The following is a 22,853-nucleotide window of genomic DNA, read 5'->3' on the forward strand; positions in this document are numbered from 1 at the left end:
GGGAGGGGCAGAGAGAGGGAGACACAGAATCGGAAACAGGCTCCAGGCTCTGAGCCATCAGCCCAGAGCCCGACGCGGGGCTCGAACTCACGGACCGCGAGATCGTGACCTGGCTGAAGTCGGATGCTTAACCGACTGCGCCACCCAGGCGCCCCATCAGTTCCTTTCTGCATCCAAGGTGCAGACTTTCTTTTTTTTTTTTCAAACTTTAAAATATGAGCAATACTCTTATTTTCCTCTTTGTTTGTGAGCAAGCAAAGCAATAAGCCCCAGGTTTCTGATTTTTATGGTAATAAATAAGTACCATAGCCAGTGCTACTCAACCTCGCACATTTTTAGGCAATTTAAAGAAGTCTTTACAAAGAAGCCTCTTGCACTCTTTTTCAGTGTGATGAAGGATTTCAAGTATACATAATTTAATAATCACCATTGTTTCTTGCTTCCTGCTTCTTCCTTCTGTGTTAAATTCTCTTCTTAATTGAAAATACTCCTTGGAGATTTGACCAGAGGGAACTATTTCAGTTTTGGTTTATCTTCAAATGTCTTTATTTCCCCCTCAAAATGACATGACTGTTTAACTAGGTTGGCAATTTTTTTCCTCTCATCAATCTAAGAATTGTATTTCACATTTATCTGGATTCCTCAATGCTATCAGAAACTTTAGTGCCAACTTAAATTTTGTTTCCTTGTAGGCAATTGGAATTTTGTCTTTGGATGTTTGAAGTTTTGTGTTTTTTTTTTTTTTTTAAATAAACTGGTTATATTACAATGGATAGAATGTGAGTATCTTTCTGTTTATCATCTATCTATCTATCTATCTATCATCTATCTATCTATTTTAAAGACAGAGAATGTGCACAGGGAGAGGGGCAGAAGGAAAGAGAGAATGAGAGAGAGAGAGAGAGAGAGAGAATCTTAAACAGGCTCCACACTTAGCATGGAGCCTGATGCGGGGCTTGATCCCATGACCCTAGGATCATGACTTGAGCTGAAATCAAGAGCGATATGCTCAATCATCTGAGCCACCCAGGTGCCCTTGTATTTCTTTTTATATATCTTGTCTGGAAGATGCACTTCTTGAATTTGGGGATTCAGATATTTCTTCAGTTTGGGAGAGTTCTCAGCATTTAATGCTATGAATATAACCTCCCTCCTGATGTTTCTATTCTGTCTTTCTGGAACTATAATTACACTTAGGTTGGACATTCTCATCCATCCTTTATTAATCTTTGTGATAAATTCTGGTATATTTCTCAGGTTTGTCTTCTAGTTCTTTAGTTCTCTCTTCACCAGTATCTAATCTTCTATTTTACTCTATTCACTGACTTTTAAATTTTATTGTTTATGTGTATTTTTCATTTCTAGAGATTCTGTTTGGTTTCTTTTCAGATTGTCCAGTTTTTTTAAATTTATAGTGTGTCATTCAAATGACTACATTTTTGTCTTTAGTTGTTTCATTCATACTTGTTTTTTTTTTTATTTTTTAATGTTTATTTATTTTTGAGAGAGAGAGAGACACAGCCTGAGTGGGGGAGGGACATAGAAAGAGGGAGACACAGAATCTGAAGTAGGCTCCAGGCTCCATGCTGTCAGCACTGAGCCTGACTTGGGGCTCGGACTCATGAACTGTGAGATCATGACCTGAGCTGCAGTCAGATGCTTAACCGACTGAGCCACCCAGGTGCCCCTATTCACACTTGTTTAATAGCCTCCATTGATTGTTCAATTGTCTGAAGTTCTCATACTTTTAATACTGCTGCTGGTTATGGCTAATGATTTATTATTCTTTCTCTTAATGGATTGGGTTTATGGGTTTATGGGTTTATGACTTTAGGTTATAAACTTCCTTGGATTCAGGTCATGGACTCTAGGACAATTTTGTGTTCAGTTTGACCAGGCACCCCAAGGTAATACTGTCCTGGGGCCAATTTTTATGTTAATATTTCATTTTTGTGGTTCTTGGATCACATGCATAGTTGTAATTTCAAACCCTTGGGAAGGCTAGAACTGTGGTAAAAAGTGCCCAAATAAATGTTTTGTTTCCAACCAGAATCTAGGCAGAGTCAGAATGGCATCCTCATAATATGCCTGAGCTGAGTCCTTGTTTTTTGTTGGGGGGAATCTTTGTTCCTCTTTGTGCTTCTTATGGATACAAGACTTCATTTCTTTTTTTTTTTAATTTTTTTAAGTTAAGTTTATTTATTTATTTTGAGAGAGACAGAGACAGTGTGAACAGAGCAGGGGCAGAGAAAGTGGAAGAGAGAGAATCCCAAGCAGGCTCCGTACCATCAGTGTGCAGAGCCCAACGTGGGACTCAAACTCATGAAACTGTGAGATCATGACCTGAGCTGAAACGAAGAGTCGGATGCTTAACCAACTGAACCACCCAGGCACCCCTGCAAGGTTTCATTTCTTTATTGAAAATGATAGCTTCCTTCAAGACAAGGCCATTGTAATATTGGCTCATGTGATATTCATTCATGTGATGTCATCTCATGTACTCACTGCTTTTGTTGTCAGTTTGCTACTGTCTTTCTGGAATCCTGAGATTTCCTTTTCTTGACGGAGAATTCAACTGTTCACATGAAAGAAATTTGTTTTAGTTTACAAAATATTTCTCAATGTTTATCTTGAGGTAGGCTTTTAGATTATTTTCTAATATTTCAGAATTCATTCTTTAAAAAAATCAATTTACACAAAAATTTTTAGTCACACACAAAAGTAGAGAGAATAGTACAATGAATCTCAATATGCTGTCTCCCAGCTTACCAATATTGTATCAATTTTGTCAGGATCTTTCTTTTTTTTTTTTTAATTTTTTTTAATGTTTATTTATTTTTGAGACAGAGAGAGACAGAGCATGAACAGGGGAGGGTCAGAGAGAGAGGGAGACACAGAATCTGAAATAGGCTCCAGGCTCTGAGCTGTCAGCACACAGCCTGACGCGGGGCTCGAACTCACAGACCGTGAGATCACGACCTGAGCCGAAGTCGGACGCTCAACCGACTGAGCCACCCAGGTGCCCCTGTCAGGATCTTTCTTAAAGCATTTTTTCCGAGTGACTTTTGTAGCAGAGTTAAACTTTCTCCTGTAATTACACAGAGGAATTTTGACATTAACTAGTTTTTAATTACAATACTATGTTTCATAGTTTTAAGAAATCACCTAGAGAAAGCAAAGGCTTTATATAGCAGTATGTTAAACCTAATATTAAATACTTAATTCATCGTTATTAAAATTCACATTCCAACATTTTCCAATTATAGGAAAATTACGATGTCCCTACACAGACACAAAATTGAACTGATGTTCCCCCTCGGAGTTTTTGTGTTGGGTACTCCAGGGCTTTCACTGCACCATTCAGATCTCTGCCTCTCTTTGTTTGGATTCTACCCCATTTGAATTTGGGCCAATCTCACTAATTTAAAAAAAAAATTTGTTTTTCATTTATTTATTTTTGAGAGACAGAGAGAGCACAAGTGGGGAGGGGCAGAGAGAGAAGGAGACAGAATCCAAAACAGGCTCCAGGCTCTGAGCTGTCAGCATGGAGCCCGACATGGGGCTCAAACTCGCAAACTGTGACATCATGACCTGAGCCGACGTCAGACGCTCAACCGACTGAGCCACCCAGGTGCCCCCAATCTCACTGATTTTTGACTCTGCTTCTTTGCTATTTCAACTTCATTCATTCGTGTACATGTTTAAGCTTCCCGTGTTTCTCTTTTTCGGTTTTATTATCCCAGGGCCCTCTACTCCAGTTACTTCCATCTTCACCCTAACGTGAAAAGGCAGAGAGTAGAGAAGTTTCAGAATTTACATTTTTTCTAAGGTCACATTTTACAGAGTCCTGTTTTTTGTCATCTGACAAGTGAATTGACATTACCTACTATTGTTGGTGACAAGTAGGAGAAAAGTACTCCCAGTTTCCTGTTAATATCTTCTTGATAAAGAAGAAACACTTCTTAATGTTCTACAAATCTCTTCGGTTACAGTTTGGCCAAATTCATCTAAGTGTCCATAGTAGGGATACAGTATAGCCATTAATATTTTCTTGAGAAATTCCCTGTGAGTCAAGGGCTCAAAATGACTGACTCATGATGGGTGGGCTTTACTGTGTGCACTATAATTTAGAAGCAGGTATAAAGCCGCAAATATTTCAGCACAACGTTTGGAACATTGGATCAGCAGAATTAGACCACGTTTTCTCTCCTGGCTAAACGTGAGAGAAAAGAGGCCACTTAACAATGGCAGGGAATGGGCTCCTCACCAGTCCTGTGTAGGCAGCTTCCCTGGAGAGATGTATGACTCTCTCAAGCTGGAGTTGAAATGTAGTTTGCACATACATCCAGTTTCTCAAGAGGAGACACTACTTTCATGCGATGTTTGAATGGGGGGACAAAGCCAGGGATGCTGTGTGTTTGGATATCTCTGCCTCTGACACCTTAAAATCTTAGAAAAAGATAGAAGTCCTCTAAGTTGGAGGCCCCTACAGCTCTTAAACTGATCACCTTTAGTTCTTACCTAATGTTACAGAGAAATCCTGGGACTGCTGCTCAAATATCCCTACGTGGAGAGTGATGGAGTTTTGTGGAGGGAGGACTCCTTTTCTAATCATTGACCAGCTTCATAAACACGCTGACCTGTATGGTTGCACAGAACTCTGAGCACAGGGCTCCACCCATTGTTTAATGCTCTGCTGTCGCTTTGTTGAAATTATTAACAATAATATAAATATTACAAATAATATAATGTAAATAATATAAAATAATTTTTGAACAAGGGGCCCTATATTCGCGATTTACCCTGAGTGCCCTAAATTAGGTAGCCCATTCTGTCCCTGGGTTTTACTGTGATTGGACCAACTTCAGTCTCTTATTTGCCCTTGAATTAAGGACAGTGCCAAGCAATGTCATGAGTTAACAGTCATTGGCCAGTCAGGACCCCTGCCTGGAGCCAGGGATAGGGAGAGGTCTCCTAAACTTCATGGCTGATATTCCAATTAGAGATGAGGAAGTTGATATGAGGATACAACCAATAAGAACTAGTCCATTCTTCCTCCTTGTTGTTGAGTGGTTGCTTATGTTTTACTTTTACTTTCTAATCTTACACTGCCTTGTAATAAGATAAAAGGTATATTTGTTAAAAAGAAAAAGTATATCATATGCATCCCCAAAACTAAAATTTTCAATATTCTGTTTTGAGATTCCCTTTACAATCTTACTCCCTTTACAATTGTATTCTCTGTAAAGTCTTCCTTTGTAAATTCAGAGAGTAAAAAGGTAAATATGAGCTCAGCTTGAGGCTGACTTGTTACTGATTTTAAAGATAGAGAATTCTGGGGGCGCCTGGGTGGCTCAGTCGGTTAAGCCTCTGACTTCAGCTCGGGTCGTGATCTCGCGGTCCTTGAGTTTGAGCCCCGCGTCGGGCTCTGTGCTGACAGCTCAGAGCCTGGAGCCTGTTTCAGATTCTGTGTCTCCCTCTCTCTGACCCTCCCCCGTTCATGCTCTGTCTCTCTCTGTCTCAAAAATAAAGGTTAAAAAAAATTTAAAGTTAGAGAATTCTGAGTGAGAGATGGTTATCTGAATGGGTGTTGTACAAATACATTAAGAACCACAGTACTTAGCTGGTATAATGCAGACCTTGGTATTACAGATCTGCCCTCTCACATATTCTTCCAGTATTTCAATGTTGACTGTGAAATGGGGTTCCCAATAAAACTACACATGTTGGAAAGACCGCTTAGATCTCATTGCCTTCGTGAACAGTGAAGTTTAAAACTAACCTCAAGTGAGGCACTGATTTTATAATAAACCCTACCCTCCATGTACATGATGTGTCACTAAGTAGTTTCTTATACTCTCGTCATTTTAGAACTTATTTTTGCCACTAGTGGCATTAAAAACCAAACAATTTTCATGTGTGTTAAAGTACATTTTGGGTAAATAAATAAAATGTGGTCTAATTTCAAATTCTTATTTTTAAATTCTTTAGCACCAAGACTAATGCCTATATTTAATAGAGAATACATATTTTCTCAATGAATAACTAATGTTTTTTAAATATAACACCCAACATTTGTTTCTTTTTCAAGTAAGCAAACTAATTAATGAAACTTTGAATTTTGACCATATGTGTGTGTGTGTCTGTGTGTGTGTGTGTGTAATGGAATATAATCACGGAATTTAGAAGAAAACGGCCGATGAAAGCTTAATGTTTCAGCCTCGGTTTTTCTACCCATACACCATGGATACAAGTATTTCTCCTTTCTAGTCTACAGAGTTTTTGTGAGTCACAAATGAGTTAATCATAATAGTGAAAAGTTTTATAACTTACCATATGTGCTAATGACAGGCATCATGTAACATCACTTAATCCTTATAATAACCCCAAATATAGTAATTTGCAGATGAAGAAACATAAATAGAAAAGTTCCGTAACTTGTGAAAAGCCACATAAATATGGAATAATAAAAGCAGGATTTGAATCAGACCAATCGATATAATTATATAGAAAATGTTAAATCCCAATCCTCATGTTTCTCCTGGCAAAATTTGGTAGCTCATACGTAACTCTGATAATTAGTGTTGTACTAGCCAGGCACTTACATTTTTTGCATGTGCAAAAATTGGCAAGACATTGAGTTACCAATGCCCTTGACTATGTCTGTAAAGACTTTTTACAAATGCCACAGTTGACTCATGTGTTTTACTTTGTCTCATTGATTTTCTTTTATGAGAAATGAAATAGTTACCATATTTGGATTCAAAGATGTTTACAGAGTTGGTTAGGAGGCCAGGATCTTCACAGAAGGACCTGTCTTTAACTCTCTGTTCCTTCTTATCTTACTGTAACTCTTTTACGGATCTTCCTAAGTACACGAAGTCCTTTCATATTGGTTTGTGCCAGAAATTATTCTGACAAGATGTAACTGTCCCCATAAGTTATCTAGAATAGAGAATGGCTTTCATTATTCCATTCTGCTGATGTAGTCCTGACCTGTGTTGACTTTGTAGTACAGCCAGGAATAGATACTAAGTGTTCCCAATCCAAATGGACTCTTAGTAAGGACAGGTGAACTACTTTTAATAGCAAATTCACTGTTTCCTTTGAGAACGTTTAATTTTTGCCAATCTTAGAGAAGCAGCTCTATTGCTAAATCCAAGGAGAGTCATCAAAATATTCTACAATGAATGAAGTGAATTTACCATGTTTAAAATGGAATAGTATCTTTGGCAGAATTGTACGGAGGAAAAGAATAGGTTATGGGATCAGAAAAACCTGGTTTCGATTCTACAAGTTAACATCTGTGTAATTTTGAGCACTTTCTTACCCTCACTGAATCTATCTCATCATATATAAAATAGGAATAAAAAATCTTTCTCATAGGATTGTAACGTACCTAGAATATATATAACGTATATATTGTATGTAATGTATATAATGTATATAACGTACCTAGAATCATAAATCCAGCCTAGAAGGTACTCAAGGATCTTTTGTCTATTTTCTTACCTTTAAGTTGTTTTACTTAATACAAAACAATAAGTGGAAGGGAAATTTTAAGTATATTTAATAACAAGAGACAACTTGAATAGATACTAATAATTTATTTAGGCTTTTACTGTAAACTTATCTCAGCTTATCCTCTCTGAATTATATGTTTTTCTTGCTGAAGGTACCAACACTGTTGAAATGATAGTTGAACATCAGCAGTATGATGATTTCTGTTTTCTCTGCTATGGTGAGGTCTCATGCTAACAAGCAATTGAGCATGCTTAAGGGTAACAGAAGGTATACCTTTTACTGGAAAGGGAGGGCAGCCCTTTCTCTCTTACTTCCAACTGCTGCACTATATAGTCCAGAGGGGAGTCCAAGATAAAAATTAATCTAGTGAAAGAAACAGGATGGGATGACTCCCTAGGTCATGGTAAGTTCTAGGGAACAGATAATTAAAAACAATAGTTGCAGTATTAGCCATCAACATTGGTGCCTTTGGGTCTGAGATATACTGGCTCATTCACATCTACTATCTTTTTCAGGAAGAAATCTTTTAGTGGGGACAATCTGTTCCATTGAATCTTTGCATTCATGCAGTGAATAACTATTGTCTACTCTTTGGTATACCAGTGGTTTCTATCATTGTGGAAGAACGCTGGGAGTAAATAGATAGATAGACAGACAAGATTGTATGAGGTAGTCCTAATACTATAATGAAAATAAAATAGGATGATGTTATTGAGGGATATAGGAGCACTTTGGATGATATGCTTATGGGAACTCTTGCTGTCCTCTGAGAAGGAAATACCTTTTGTGCATGTGTGTGTGTGTGCAGCTCACAATGCCATAACACAGTAGCACATCAAATGTGAGTTACCTTACTATTTTGTACTTTTCAAATGATTTCTTAAAATTCATTTCGCAGTATTCTCAATATTGATTCTCAATATTCTTTGGCTAGGTGAGGATGAATTAGCCTTTTGATCATCTCCTCACTTCAAATTTAGTTTATCATCAAGTGTATAAACCCCAAAGCTGTGAGCCCTACAGAAAATAATGTAATATAAAATGAATGATAGTGGTCAGTATACATGGGTGCATTATGTATGAATATAAATTCAGAACGATGACATGCCATTACATGCTTTTTAGTCTTTTCCTTTCATGGGCCATTAGGAATTATATTCTTTAAGATATGTTTTTAACATAATAACCCCTTTGGTGTTAGCCTGGGGTGGTTCCAAACAGAAGTTATTCAGAAGACCTAAGTTTGAAGATCTGGAATTTTCACAGAATGGCTCTGCATAGCCAGGCAGATGTCTTAGCCCTTCTGCAATTGAGTTTTCTCATGTATACTATAGATGTGATACCACTTTAGCAGGTTGTGAAAATGAGATGGTTGTGAACGAGGGCCTCTGAGTACCTGGTTTGGTGCTTGGCACCCGCTGGTTTTCAATCCATGTCTTCCTGAGACTGAATTTTCCACCAATTTTTTCACCTTTTTTGGTGGAGTCAAACTCTTACTCTCAGCTCTTTTAAGTAAGCATCTCTGCTTGTAGCAGAATACATACAGTTGTGTCATTTTGAAGTTTACTGTCTGTATGATCACTCTCCCTGTGCTTATCTCCCACACTGAAATGTGTTTTAACCTCCCTCACCAAATGACATGGCTGTCATATTTGTGCAATGTGCCCAGAACCCCTGACCTTAGCACTCACGTGAGGCTGAATTTGTGTGTTTATGTGTCTGTTTCTGTTCTGTCTGAGTATTATTTTGACTTGGATTTTCTTCTTCTCTGACTCCTGTCTTTCCCATTTTGTATTTTGAGTTTGAGGAGGTCGAAAGAAGTGTTGGGCCCTTAAGTTTTTGGCCGTGTCTCTCCTATGTTCTAGGATGAGAGAAATTCCACATGTCATTGATTGGCTTTGAAAAGGAAAATCATGTTTTGATCCTGCCCCACTGAGCTCAGCGCATTTTGGGTTAGATAATAAAAACAGTGGCGAAGTGTGTGTTTTCATGAAGAATGAGACTCTGAGCTAATGGCTACAATCTGGTCACTTGGGGGAAAGACTTCTTACACGGTTTGGGCAGTTTTCAGAGAGGTTTGAAAGAGACGTGACATTAGGCAGTGTACTTAGGAGACTAGGAAGGGCAGTGAGACAATAAGAAGTGAAGTCTCTGAGGTGACCTATGTGAAGGAAACAAGCAGAAGAGAAGGTCTGGAATCCTTCTGTGATAGGCTGTATTTGCTCTGTATTACAGATCAAAGGGTTTGTTCGGCCATTTTGTCAGAGATGCAGAATTATTTTTAAACATTGTTTTTATTAAAATGAAATTGGCCTTAGGTTTGGAGAGGTTTTTCCCTTTATTTCTTTGACTGAGTTATATATCAGAAGAGATGTTTCCTTTCTTGTTGAGCTCTGTTCCCTTGCCTTTATCCTCCTCAACATAATTAGAATTAATTCTTCCACTGTGTTTCCGAAACCTGAAGACTCTGGGTTCAAGTAGCAGCTTGCTTCAATAATAACCAAAATTTTAATTATCACCTTCTTAAATGAAAAGTAATAAATCTTTATATAAACCAATAAGAGAATACAGAATTCAAAGAGCAAAATAGAATAGTCTCCTAATATCCCGTCACCTGGATTCATATTAATATTTTTATTTATGACACCAACCATGCAATATTAGGGAATGAAGGAGAAAGAGAGGCTATGGAGGTGGTAGTGAGCCAATTATGGAGGAAAATGAAATCGGAGGCTCTGAGCTGACCCTGAACTGATAGCACGGACAAGATTGGAAACCTTTGAGTAACCATGTATTTTTAAAAATAGGATCATGGTATGCAAATTGTTTTGTGACTTGCTATTTTATTTACTACAAGCACCATTCTATGTGATTAAATAGTCTTCTAAAACATCTTTCGGGGCGCCTGGGTGGCGCAGTCGGTTAAGCGTCCGACTTCAGCCAGGTCACGATCTCGCGGTCCGTGAGTTCGAGCCCCGCGTCAGGCTCTGGGCTGATGGCTCAGAGCCTGGAGCCTGTTTCCGATTCTGTGTCTCCCTCTCTCTCTGCCCCTCCCCCGTTCATGCTCTGTCTCTCTCTGTCCCAAAAATAAATAAACGTTGAAAAAAAAAATTAAAAAAAAAATAAAAAATAAAACATCTTTCATATAGTTAAGTATTCTGTTGTTTGTTTCATAGTATTTTAAAGCAATTCCCATTGGTGAACGTTTAGGCGATTGCTATCTTTTTATTATAGGGGGCACCTGTGGGGCTCAGTCAATTAAGCGTCTGCCTCTGGCTCAGGTCATGATCTCGCAGTTCATGGGTTTGAGCCCGATGTGCTGACGGTGGAGAGCCTGCTTGGGATCCTCTCTTTCCTCTCTCTCTCTGCCTCTATCCAGCTTGTCCCCTCTCTCACAAAATAAATAAATAAACTTTAAAAATGTTAAAAAAAAATTATAAACTATGCAGAGATGAAGATCCATGTAGATAAATCCATGTTCACAACCATCATTATTTCCTTAGGATAAAAGTATTAGAAATATTACAGTGTCAAAGGGTATGCATTTAAAACTTTTTTTTTTTGGATACATATTGTCCTGCCTAGCTGTAATCCAAAACAGTATTTGCCAACTTATATGCCCATCAGCTGGCTGTGAGAGTGTATTTTTCTTTTAAAAATTTTTTTTAACGTTTATTTATTTTTGAGACAGAGAGAGACAGAGCATGAACGGGGGAGGGTCAGAGAGAGGGAGGCACAGAATCCGAAACAGGCTCCAGGCTCTGAGCTGTCAGCACAGAGCCCTACGCGAGGCTCGAACTCACGGACCGTGAGATCATGACCTGAGCCGAAGTCCGCCGCTTAACCGACTGAGCCACCCAGGCGCCCCGAGAGTGTATTTTTCTATACATTTGCCCAGGACACAGATGCTACCCCTTTGTGAATATTAGTAGCTTGATTTCATTATCATATGCATGCAGGCGCGTGCACATGCACGCATGCACACACACACACACACACACACACAATTTTTTGTATGTATGTGGGTGTCTAGAATCTAGAATCTAGAGTCATTCTTACTTGCAGAATGTATTTTATATTATGAACATTGTCAGTCTATCGTGTCAAATGAGTTTGCAAACATATGATTCTGTCATGCCTGCTCCTAAATATAAATATCTTGACTTCCCAGGTGCCTGTATGAACATCACCCACAGCCAGTGTCAGATGCTGCCCTACCACACCACGCTAACACCTGTCTTCTCATTTGTCAAAAACATGGAAATGGAGAAGTTCCTCAAGTTCTTCATGTACCTCCATCGCCTCAGTTGCTATCAACATATCATGCTTTTTGGCTGTAGCCTCGCCTTCCCTGAGTGCGTCGGTGATGGCAATGACAGGTATTTTGGAACCAAAATCATTCAATGATAAGAGTCAGTTGTAGCAGAAGTGACTGAGGGGGAATGAGATCATCCCAAGCTACCACCGTATATTTTTGTTAAAGGAGAAAATATCTCATGCCAGTCATAGCCAGTTGTAATTCTTTTAAACTAGATTTTTTTTTGAAAACCTAGAGTAGTTTTATTTCTGGGAAGAAATTAGTCAGGATGTTAGGTTGAGGCGATCAGCTGGGATACTGAGTAGCTGTTTCAGTGAGGGTCTGGCAGAAGACATCACACGCAAAGGGGTGACTGAAAAGAGTTTATTGAGGAGAAGATTTATGGAGGTGTGGACAGGTTAAGAGAACAAATAAATGATGAGAGGCACCAGGGTCTCATGATAGGGGGATGCAGTTCCACCACCCAGGACTTGGAAGGGGAGAAGGGCGGACAGCACCTGGAGAGAATTATAGCTGCGGGTAAGAGGTCTTCCAACAAGCCAAGTGCTGTGACCCGAGACAGAGGAGCACAGCCACTGCCAGCCCTTCAGCCCTGCAAGACAGAGAAGAAGAAATAAATACCCCAACCTCACTCTCCTGCCCTCTCCCCTGCCAAGACCTCCCACCAGATCAACTCACCCACAGCTATTGGGCAAGGGTGTGTTATTGATGTGAGCGCAATGGATGAGATCCCAAATCTTGTCTAAATATCATCAGGTCCTAAGTGCCAAATCTCATTCTCTAAATCAGGTAAAGGTGAGACACTAGGTGGTTCTTATGGTCAACACTGGAACCCACAGCAGGTGAGGAGGGTGTGGGGTAGATGAAGAAGGGCAAACAGAGACTGTCTAGTGCTCTATCAAATAAGATTGGAAAGAATTTTCTTATTTTGGGTGTGGGGAAGCATTTGTGAGTGATCATGCTTGTGTATGTGTCTTGTAAGCTCATTTCTTTTTTTTTTTTGAGATATAAAATTGATACAAACATTATATTGGTTTCAGGCATACCACATAATGGTTCAACATTTGCATATATTGCCAAATGACCACCTCAGTAAGTCTAGTTAGCACTCACCACCGCACAGTGGCAAATTTTCTTTTTCTTAGAATGAGAAGTTTATTTTGCTTATTTTTTTAAGGTTTATTCATTTTTTGGAGACAGAGAGACAGAGAGACAAAGCGTGAATAAGGGAGGGGAAGAGAGAGAGGGAGACATAGAATCTGAAGCAGGTTCCAGGATCTGAGCTGTCAGCACAGAGCCCGATGTGGGACTCGAACTCACAGACCACAAGATCATGACCTGAGCTGAAGTTGGACGTTTAACTGATGGAGCCACCCAGGTGCCCCTAGAATGAGAAATTTTAAAATCAACTCTCTTAGCAACTTTTAAATGTACAATAGAGTATTATTAACTATAGTCACTATGCTGTATATTACATCTCCATAAATTATTTAGTTTATAACTGGAAATTTGTACATTAATTTGACCACCTTCACCTCACTGAAATAGCATAACTTCAATATTACATTATTATATTGAAATAATTTTCAATAAGAGTAAATCAATTAAAAGTATGTTATGGAATATTTTAAATTTACTAAGTATACATCTTTAAAAATTTTTCAAAGCATGTACTAAATACAAAATTGCATGGAACATCAGTTGTTTTCTGAATTAAAATGTTAAGGTATCTTTGGAATAGTAATGTTAGAATGAGATGCATTTTCAAGTGTAAATAGATTCCATGTTATTTGCAGTACTTTTTTTAATGTTTATTTTTGAGAGCGGGGGGAGACAGGGGAGGGGAGGGGCAGAGAGAGAGGGAGACACAGAATCTGAGGCAGGCTGCAGGCTCTGGGCTGTCAGCACAGAGCCCCATGCAGGGCTTGAGCTCACAGACCACAAGATCATGACCTGAACTGACGTCAGATGCTTAACACTGAGCCACCCAGGCGCCCCTATTTGTACTAATTTAATTAGTGTATAAAATGTGTTTGGAACAGGACACAGGCGTTTATTGTTTTAACTGGAAAATGCCCGAATGGCCACAGAATAAAATCTGGGTAAAACAGAAACAGTAGATTATTGTAGAAATAAGTAAAGAGCTATGATCAGATACTGTGTTCAGGAAAACATTTCACTCGAAAGAACCCTATGCAGAGCAGGCTTTCATGGGGATAAGAGTGAAGCAGTGGGAGCGTGACATGATGGTTGGATTAGTTTTCTAGAGCTGCCATAATAAATTACTACAAGCTGAGTGGCTTACACATTTATTCTCTTACAGTTCTAGAAACGAGAAGTCTAAAATCTGACAGGGCCATGCTCCCTCTGGAGATTCTGAGGGGGCAGGGGACATTGTCTCTCTTTGTCAGCTTCTGGTAGTTTCAGGCTTTCCTTGACCTGTGGCCACATCACTCTACTCTCTGCCTCCGTTTTCACATAGCCTTCTCTGTGTGTCCCTCTTCTCTTATGAGGACACTTGTCATTGGTTTAGGTAGCCCAAGAGGGTCTCATCATCTCAAGGTTCTAATTACACCCACAAAGACCTTTTATCCAAATAAGGCAACGTTCACAGGTTCCAGAAGTTAGGACGTGGACACATCATTTTGGGACCATCCATTCAACACACTGCAGCCGGTGAGGAAGCAGGGCACAAAGCCACACGTCTCAGCCTTGTCTTGTACGTAGATAAAACAATGAAAGAGGGGCGCCTGGGTGGCGCAGTCGGTTAAGCGTCCGACTTCAGCCAGGTCACGATCTCGCGGTCCGTGAGTTCGAGCCCCGCGTCGGGCTCTGGGCTGATGGCTCAGAGCCTGGAGCCTGCTTCCGATTCTGTGTCTCCCTCTCTCTCTGACCCTCCCCCGTTCATGCTCTGTCTCTCTCTGTCTCAAAAATAAATAAAAAAAAACAAAAACAAAAAAAAAAACATTAAAATAAAAAAAAAAAACAATGAAAGAGAGAGCATTCAGCTTCCCGGAGACTCTGAATTCCCTTTGGTCATCCTTATTGCAACTCAACCTCCACTCTCACTTCAATCAACTGTAAAATTTTAGTGATGCTACTCATAGCCTTCCAGGCACTTTTAGGTAAAACTTGTTTCTCTTCTGACCTGGTTCATCCTGAGAAATGCTCTAATATAAGTGTTTTCCATTTTCTGTTATAATGGATAATAATTTATAGTCACTTTTCAGGTATACTTTGGAGACTTATCCTATTTTTTATTATTACATTTATTATTATACTTAACTTTATAATTACACTTTCAGACCAGTGCTTCCTGCTGTCATTTAGTGTGTACATAGACCCAGCCAGCTAGATTTAATAAGCAAAACAAGTTAATAAAGGTAAAATGTATTTTAGAAAATAGTTCAAACATTTTTCTTCTTTTTCACATAACATCATCCATTATACCAATTTTTTCTACTGTTCAAATAATGGAGCATTGCTTATATTCTATTATAGACAAAATAGCTATTTGGTAATATTTAAAATTTAGTTTAAAAAGATCTAGTGGGATATATAAATAGTATAGTTTTTAACCTGCCCCCTCAGATGCTCATTAACTACATATATAACAATGAACTTTAATAATTTCTATTTACACTAGGATTGCTATGAATAAATATGTGTGTCATATACTATAACACAGGCTAATTGAAGTTGTGTATAATTTCTATGGATTCAGTGACATATATCTCAAACTATAGAGATTTCGCTGATAAGCCGTTTGGGTAGTCATAAAAATATGAGTTAGAAGGACTAGCTTAAAAATATCAGCAAGTAACTAGAGAGAAATTCACAATTTCTGGGCCAGGAGAATAACAGTTGCTTCTGGATGGCTTTTTGATACACAAGATACAATTAAGGTGTCTGGAAGAGAAACCATCCACATGCTTTCTATGTGTAACTATCTCTCATTCCAACCTTGTTTAAATAATCGGCCTATAACATTATCAAAGCTGTAGGGACGTCAGTTTGCCTTGGAAGGTCCAGCTTTGCTTGTAGAAGACACCCAGGAGACCTGCTGATGTGGGGTGATGGTCACTCCATTCACATCTTCTAATACTTTGTAGAGAAACTCTGTGCTCATGGAATGAGTCCTTAACATTAAAAACTGGACATGCTTGCTATTGATTCTTTTCCCCCTCTGGAGTATTAATTTGTCACTAGGTCCTTTGCAGAAATTCTTAGTATCTGTGGAGATGAAATAATCTTTATCTAGCTGGATTAGTTGAGATTAAAGATTATATCTTAAACCTAGGACTACAGGACAGTTTTCTGTAGTGTACTCAGTCCCTGTAGGATTGTGGTAAGGATCAAATGAATTTCCTTGAATGAGCTTCCTCAAAAGAACTATTATGCTTTTTCCCAAATAACTATGTTTGCTGGAAGTCAGAAAATTTAATCTGGTAACTACAGAGAAAGCACTTAAAGTTTGGGGGCAGATGAACACTGACTCAATCTGTAGCTCTGTCAATTGCCAGTTAAAGGGCCTTGGACATATTAGTCTTGTGAACCCATGGTTTACTCATTTCTATGATGAGGGTGATTATACCCCCTTTATAGGCTGTGTTTGTGTGTATTCGACAGAATGATTTATGCAAAGTGCCCATACATGGTTTTCCCTACCTGGTGCACAGTAACTTCTCCATAAATAATAACTTAGTATTATTGATATGGTAGTCCAAGATGATATGTGATTTTCTGGGAGTATATAAACGTCATCACCTCCTTTAGAGATGCAAGATTTGCAATTTTTTTTTCTCATTCTTCTCACCTTCTAAACCTGATTAGTTATACTGAGCATCATTTCATGTGTCTGTTGGACATCTATATGTCTTCTTTGGGAAAATATCCATCAGGTCCTCTGCCCATTTTTTAATTGGATTTTTTTTTTTTTTTTTTTTTTGGTGTTCAGTTGTGTAAGTTCTTTATGTATTTTGGATATTAACCCCTTATCTGATGTATTATTCGCAAATATCTTCTCCCATTCAGTAAGTTTCCTTTTTGTTTTGTTGATGGTTTCTGTCACTGTGCAAAAGCTTTTTATTTTGGTGTGGTCCCAATAGTTTAATTTTGCATTCATTTCCCTTGCCTCAGGAGACATATCAAGGAAAATGTTTATATGGCTGATATTGGAGAAATTACTGACTATGTTTCCTTCTAGGAATTTTATGGTTTCAGATCTCACATTTAGGTCTTTAATCCATTTTGGGTTTATTTTTGTGTATAGTGTAAGAAAGTGGTCTAGTTTCATTCTTTTGCATTTATCTGTCCTGTATTCCCAACAGTATTTGTTGAAGATACTTTTCTCCATTATATATTCTTGCCTCCTTTGTCGTAAATTAATTGACCATAAAATTGTGGGTTTATTTCTAGACTCTCTGTGTCTATTCTTTGTGCTGGTGCTGTACTGTTTTGGTTACTGAAGCTTTGTAATATATCGTGAGGTCTGGGATTGTGGTACCTCCGCTTTGTTCTCATTTCTCAAGATTTCTTTGGCTATTTGAGGTCTTCTGTGGGTCCACGTAAATTTTAGTATCATTTGTTCTGGCTCTGTGAAAAATGTCTTGGTGTTTTGATAGAGACTGTATTGAATCTATAGATCGCTTTGAGGGGTATGGACATTTTAACAATATTAATTCTTCCACCTATCGGTGTGAAACATTGTTCCATTTGCTGGTGTTGTCTTCAGTTCTTTCATCAATGTTTTATAGTTTTCAGAGTACAGGTCTTTCACCTCCTTGGTTAAGTTTATTCCTAGGTTTTTTATTGTTTTCGATGCAAATATAAATGGAATTGTTTTCTTAATTTCTCTTTCTGCTGTTTTGTTATTAATGTATAGCAATATGGCTGATTTCTGAGGACTAATTTTGTATCCTTCAACTTTTCTGACTTAACTTATTACTTGTAATAGTTTTTTGGTGGACTCTTTAGGATTTTCTGTATATAGTACCAGGTCATCTGCAGATAGCAACAGTTTAACTTCTACCTTGCCAATATGGATGCTTCTTATTTCTTTTTCTTTTCTGATTGCTGTGGCTAGGATTTCCAGTATTACGTTCAATAATAGTAGTGAGGGTGGATATCTTTGTCTTGTTCCTGATCTTGTAGGAAAAACTCTCAGTTTTTTTTAAATCATTGAATAGGTTGTTGGCTGTGGGTTTTTTATATATGCCCTTTATTATGTTGAAGTATGTTGTTTACTGGAATGATTAAAAAAATATTTGCTATACTAGAATTATAAAGCCTCTCCCTCATCACCAAATTTATACTCACAATTCCTACTACTGCACATCATTATATTGCTACACCATTTCTGAGTTAAATTTTACTGATAATGTTTTAATAAGAAATTAAAATTTGTCTGCTTCTAACGTAATTTTGGAGAGCTTACTGTATTCTTAAATGTGTTATTTTATAAGACAGCATGGGCCAATCTCTTATGTAAATGCAACCCTGAAGTCATCTTGAAAGCTATTAGAAAATATAATTTGTTTTAAAACCATTTTTGGGGGGCTCCTGGGTGGCTCAGTCAGTTGAGCATCTGACTCTTGGTTTTGGCTCAGGTCATAGACCTAGGGTTGTGAGATCAAGCTCCAGATCAGGTTCTGTGCTGACAGTGCGGAGCCTGCTTGGGATTATCTCTCCCCCCTCTTCTCTCTGCCACTTCCCCACTCTCTCTCTCTGTCTCTCAAAACAAATAAATAGACTTAAAATTTTTTTTGAAGTATTCATAAATTATATGAAGTCAGCATAAGCTTATTGTATTAATTTTTTCTAAGTGGAAAGTAATTACATACTGCTAATTTATTTTATTAAAGATTTTTTCTATGTCCCAAGAACTCTATTATGTCACATTTGGGAATAAATGGAAATATTACAGATTAACATTTTTTAATAATTATAATTTCAAAATTTTATATAAGTCAGTACTCAAATAAATAAACTTTGTTGCTATTACCAAGTAAATATCCTGAAAGCCATTTGCCACTTGCTTCCCTGATTGTACCAACTAACTTGGAAGCAGCAGTCTTTTCAGCCATACCAGTGTTGACTACATGGCTGTTCAGATGGTCAATTGTGTCTGTTTGCTTTTCAACTTCAGGCAACACAGTTGATGTTGTCTGCTTTTCAGCATTAGACATAAAAGATTAAATGGTAAATAAGCTTCCATTTTATGAGCCAAAATGGCCCCAAATGTGGGTGAGATATAGTCGAATAACTCATGTTATTTTTATTTTACAAAGACATAAAGCTAGACAATCCGGCCATGATAGCTCGGCTCTTTGTGATTGTGTCCTGTCACATCACTGATGGTGTCTCAAGCACACATATTTTATGAAGCTCAGTGGAATCATTTGTTTACTTTTCTCCTCAAAAGCTCATTGGTATTACGTGGCTGTGACTAGAATTTAGATTTAATCTTTTTGATTCAATTCATTTGAAGATCCATATGTAAGGTGTCATTTCATGATGTACAAAAATCAAAACAGCTGCAAAAATAATTTAACAATTGCAAGTTTCTTGTGTGATTCGTTAATCCTCTATTCCATGGGCCCTGGTAAATATGCCAAGTATTAATGAGAATCAGGATCGTGTCAGTTAGAAGTTGAGTGGAATTTTATATTCCTTTTCAGGGGTGGTTGTGTGGTTTTACATTATTCACACTCATCTTAATTCAAGCTGTGTTTATCTGTTAGTATTTCCTTGTTCTTCTATTTTAAGGGCGACCCCCTACTGCTGGCATATTAACAAGACACTTAATCTGTAGAGTTTTCATCCTTAGCAATTTTATTAACATTTTAAGAGCATTTTCCTCTTACACGAGAATTATTTCGAGATTGAACAGCACGTGTAAAATTTGCTGACCTAATGAGGAGGAAATCATATGAGCAAGACCGGCATGAGTTCTTGTATAATCTGTAGTTGGGAGTTAGGTAGTTATGGTTTGCTCCCAACTTTGGTACTGACAGCTTTATTCCAAGCAGGACACTGAATTATCCCCTGCATGTGACTCATTTGTTTTTTCAAAAAATATTTGCTGACTGTACATACTGGGTATATAGCCGCAAACAAAATAGATCCTTGACCTCGCGGGACTTTTATTACAGTGAAGGGAAATAAGCAATAAGCAAATAAATAGATAATAAAAAAAATTAAAATAAATAAATAGATAGTAGTATATCACATAGTGAAAAGTGTGATGGAAAAAAAATCCAGCAAGGAATTGGAGAGCTTTGGGAAAATGGGCTTTGGTGGCAAGATGTGTAATTTTAAGCAGAGCCTTGTTTAGAAGAACTTCACTGAGATCTGTGAGGATATGAGAATCTAGGAGATGAGGGAGACCTGGACATCTATTGGTGTTTCCAATTTATTTATGCCTTTAGCAAGCATTTGTTGGCACCTACAATGTGCCAGGTGCATAGTTTGATGTTGGGGATGTGGAAATGAATAAAATACAGTTCTGCCTTCAAGGAACTCAGCATAATAGGGGACCAGACATGAAAACAATCAAATTGTACAATGCGATCAGTTCACAAAGTGTGGGGGTTACAGACAGACAAAGGAAGCCCTCTTTCCATCCTGCATTGTTAGAGAAGGCTTCTCCCAGGGAGGAAGCAACGGCTGAATCAGTTTTGCAGGATAAATAGAAGTTCGCCATGTGGACAAGGTAGAAAAAGAAGACGTTTCAGGTAGAGCCACTGTCTAGATCTAGGATATATTAGGGGAACTACAACTAGTTCAATTTTGCTAGGATATAAAGTGGGGAGGGGCGCCTGGGTGGCTCAGTCGGTTAAGCGTCCGACTTCAGCTCAGGTCATGATCTCGCGGTCAGTGAGTTCGAGCCCCACATTGGGCTCTGGGCTGATGGCTCAGAGCCTGGAGCCTGCTTCCGGTTCTGTGTCTCCCTCTCTCTCTGCCCCTCCCCCGTTCATGCTGTGTCTCTCTCTGTCTCAAAAATAAATAAACGTAAAAAAAAAAAAAGGATATAAAGTGGGGAGAGAACAAACATATTTTAGGGAATTTTAAGAAGTAGAATTAATAGCACGTAGTGATTAGTTGCATATGAATGGTGAGGTTGAGGGTGAGGCAAAGGCTTTTGGGCTTGCAGACTTAGGTGGATGATATTACCACCAAGAAAACCATGTATATCAAGGGAGAAGTCGTGGCTGTGGGGGGGGGGGGAGGGGTGGGGGGGGCTAGTGGATAGTGAGTTAATATTGGCGTAATGTCTTTACCTGGTTCGAGAAGTGCATGATAGTACTTTTCCTTTCAGAGGAGATAAGAGCATTTTCTCTTCTGTAAGAGATGACATGATTGATATTTTCATCTAGTGGTTTGCTAGTAAACTGGCTCCCTGAACTAAAAAACGAAACAAAACAATCATTCGTGGCACTGGCTGATTTCTGTGGTATAAATACTCCCAGATTTCAAGCTAATAATAGTTTAACAATCTAATCACACACCACATTGTGTTTTATCCCTTGACAAGTGTTTGCTGAGCTCCCACTAGATACAGGGCACACAGCAGCATGCTGGCTATTTCTCATTTACCCCTTCTTTTTTTGTTTTTTTTTTAAGTTTACTTATTTATTTGCAGAGAGAGCACACGTAGGAGAGAAAGTCCCAAGCAGGCTCCATGCTGTCAGCACAGAGCCTGAAGCAGGACTCAATCTCATGAACTTTGAGATTATGACCTGAGCCAAAATCAAGAGTTGGACACTTAACAGACTGAGCCACCCTGGTGCTCCCCTCTCATTTGCTTCTCGATGTCCACTTGCCACCATCCTCCACTTCACTCTTGTCCCCAGGGGGCTTTCAATCATGCTACGTTCTCCCTTGCTGTGAGCTCAACCAGCGGGAGCCACCAACAGGACCTCAGCATATGGGAAGAGTCAGGGTGTGTAGTAATCCCGTACTTCTTCCTTTGCCAGATCGCGTGGTTGGCTTGCATTCCACCACGAGAATCTGTGGCTGGTACAGGAAGCCTTCTCCATATGGCTTTCTCTAAGTTCCAATGACTGCTCCTTCCCTTGTTCCTTAAGACTGGGATGCTAACAGTCACCTGTCCCAGCATACTGTACTACCCCTTGTTGATTTTTCTAAACCCTGCCAGCACCTTTGTTAAGTGGCTCTTTCACTAAACGCTCTGCTGTGATCCTACTTGCTTTCCCTCTGGAACCGTGGCTATTTCAAAGGAAAAATAAGACAGACATGGTCTTTGTTTTTAAAGAGCTTCAGACCAATGTGACCAAAAAACATCCTGACATTTCCCATTATTTCTCCTCTGATGTGGGACAATGACATAAAACATTCTCTTGTGCACTTTTCCATCTCCATAGCTAGGGAAGCTGGGAACCAAGGAAACCTCTTTCCTACCTCTGTCATACCCCATCTAAGCCATACCTCTTATGAGGTCTCTTGAGGCCAACAGAATGTGCTGGCATAGGAAGCTGATGTGGTTGGTTCATCAAAGAGAGAACAAGCCATCTGTTGTTTTTGTGTTTTCCAGCAGTGGTGATGAAATCATGCTCCTGTGTCATTTGTAGGTTTACTCCTATGTTACTTACCTGTGGCTCACGTCTGTGAGAAGAGACCAGCTAGGTGATGCATTTTGGAGCCCTGGCTGGAGTCATACTATCTGACTATGAGAACTCTTTTTTTTTAGTTTTCATGTTCCTCACAATGTAAAAGGAGGAAATAGGAGCCAATTATCTTGTAAGACATTTCCAGCATTAACATTCTTTTCATGCTAAGGTCTGCAGCTCTGGGAGCTGCCTGTGACGAGGACTATGTGAGCATTGTTGACGGAATAGCTCACCCTAACAGAAAATTTAGGAATATGGTTTTCAAAAATGACTGTATGAGTCTCATCAATGAGTGGCACATTTAACTCAGTAGCAGTTTCTGACCAAGCGATATATCAAAGAAAAGTATATTATTTACATACTACTGCATAACAAATTAC

At 38.7% G+C, this 22,853-nt stretch overlaps 1 protein-coding gene and 1 long non-coding RNA gene across 9 annotated transcripts in view; one reads left to right on the forward strand and one right to left on the reverse strand.

The window, feature by feature from the left end:
• CORIN (corin, serine peptidase) overlaps window positions 1–22,853 on the forward strand; it is a 260,225-nt gene that overhangs the window by 68,718 nt on the left and 168,654 nt on the right. For all 8 annotated transcript variants that reach the window (XM_045474167.1, XM_045474169.1, XM_045474161.1 and 5 more), the window contains exon 4: window positions 11,696–11,903. In XM_045474167.1, the coding sequence (XP_045330123.1) occupies window positions 11,696–11,903 (208 nt within the window). The remainder of the gene's footprint in view (window positions 1–11,695; window positions 11,904–22,853) is intronic.
• Window positions 12,192–21,419, reverse strand: LOC123596031. Its single transcript, XR_006711489.1, has 2 exons — window positions 21,124–21,419; window positions 12,192–12,434 (listed from the first exon to the last, which is right to left on the reverse strand). It is a non-coding gene; the product is annotated as an uncharacterized LOC123596031 (long non-coding RNA).

This window comes from Leopardus geoffroyi, chromosome B1, assembly GCF_018350155.1.
Source record: "Leopardus geoffroyi isolate Oge1 chromosome B1, O.geoffroyi_Oge1_pat1.0, whole genome shotgun sequence".
NCBI classification, from domain to species: Eukaryota; Metazoa; Chordata; class Mammalia; order Carnivora; family Felidae; genus Leopardus; species Leopardus geoffroyi.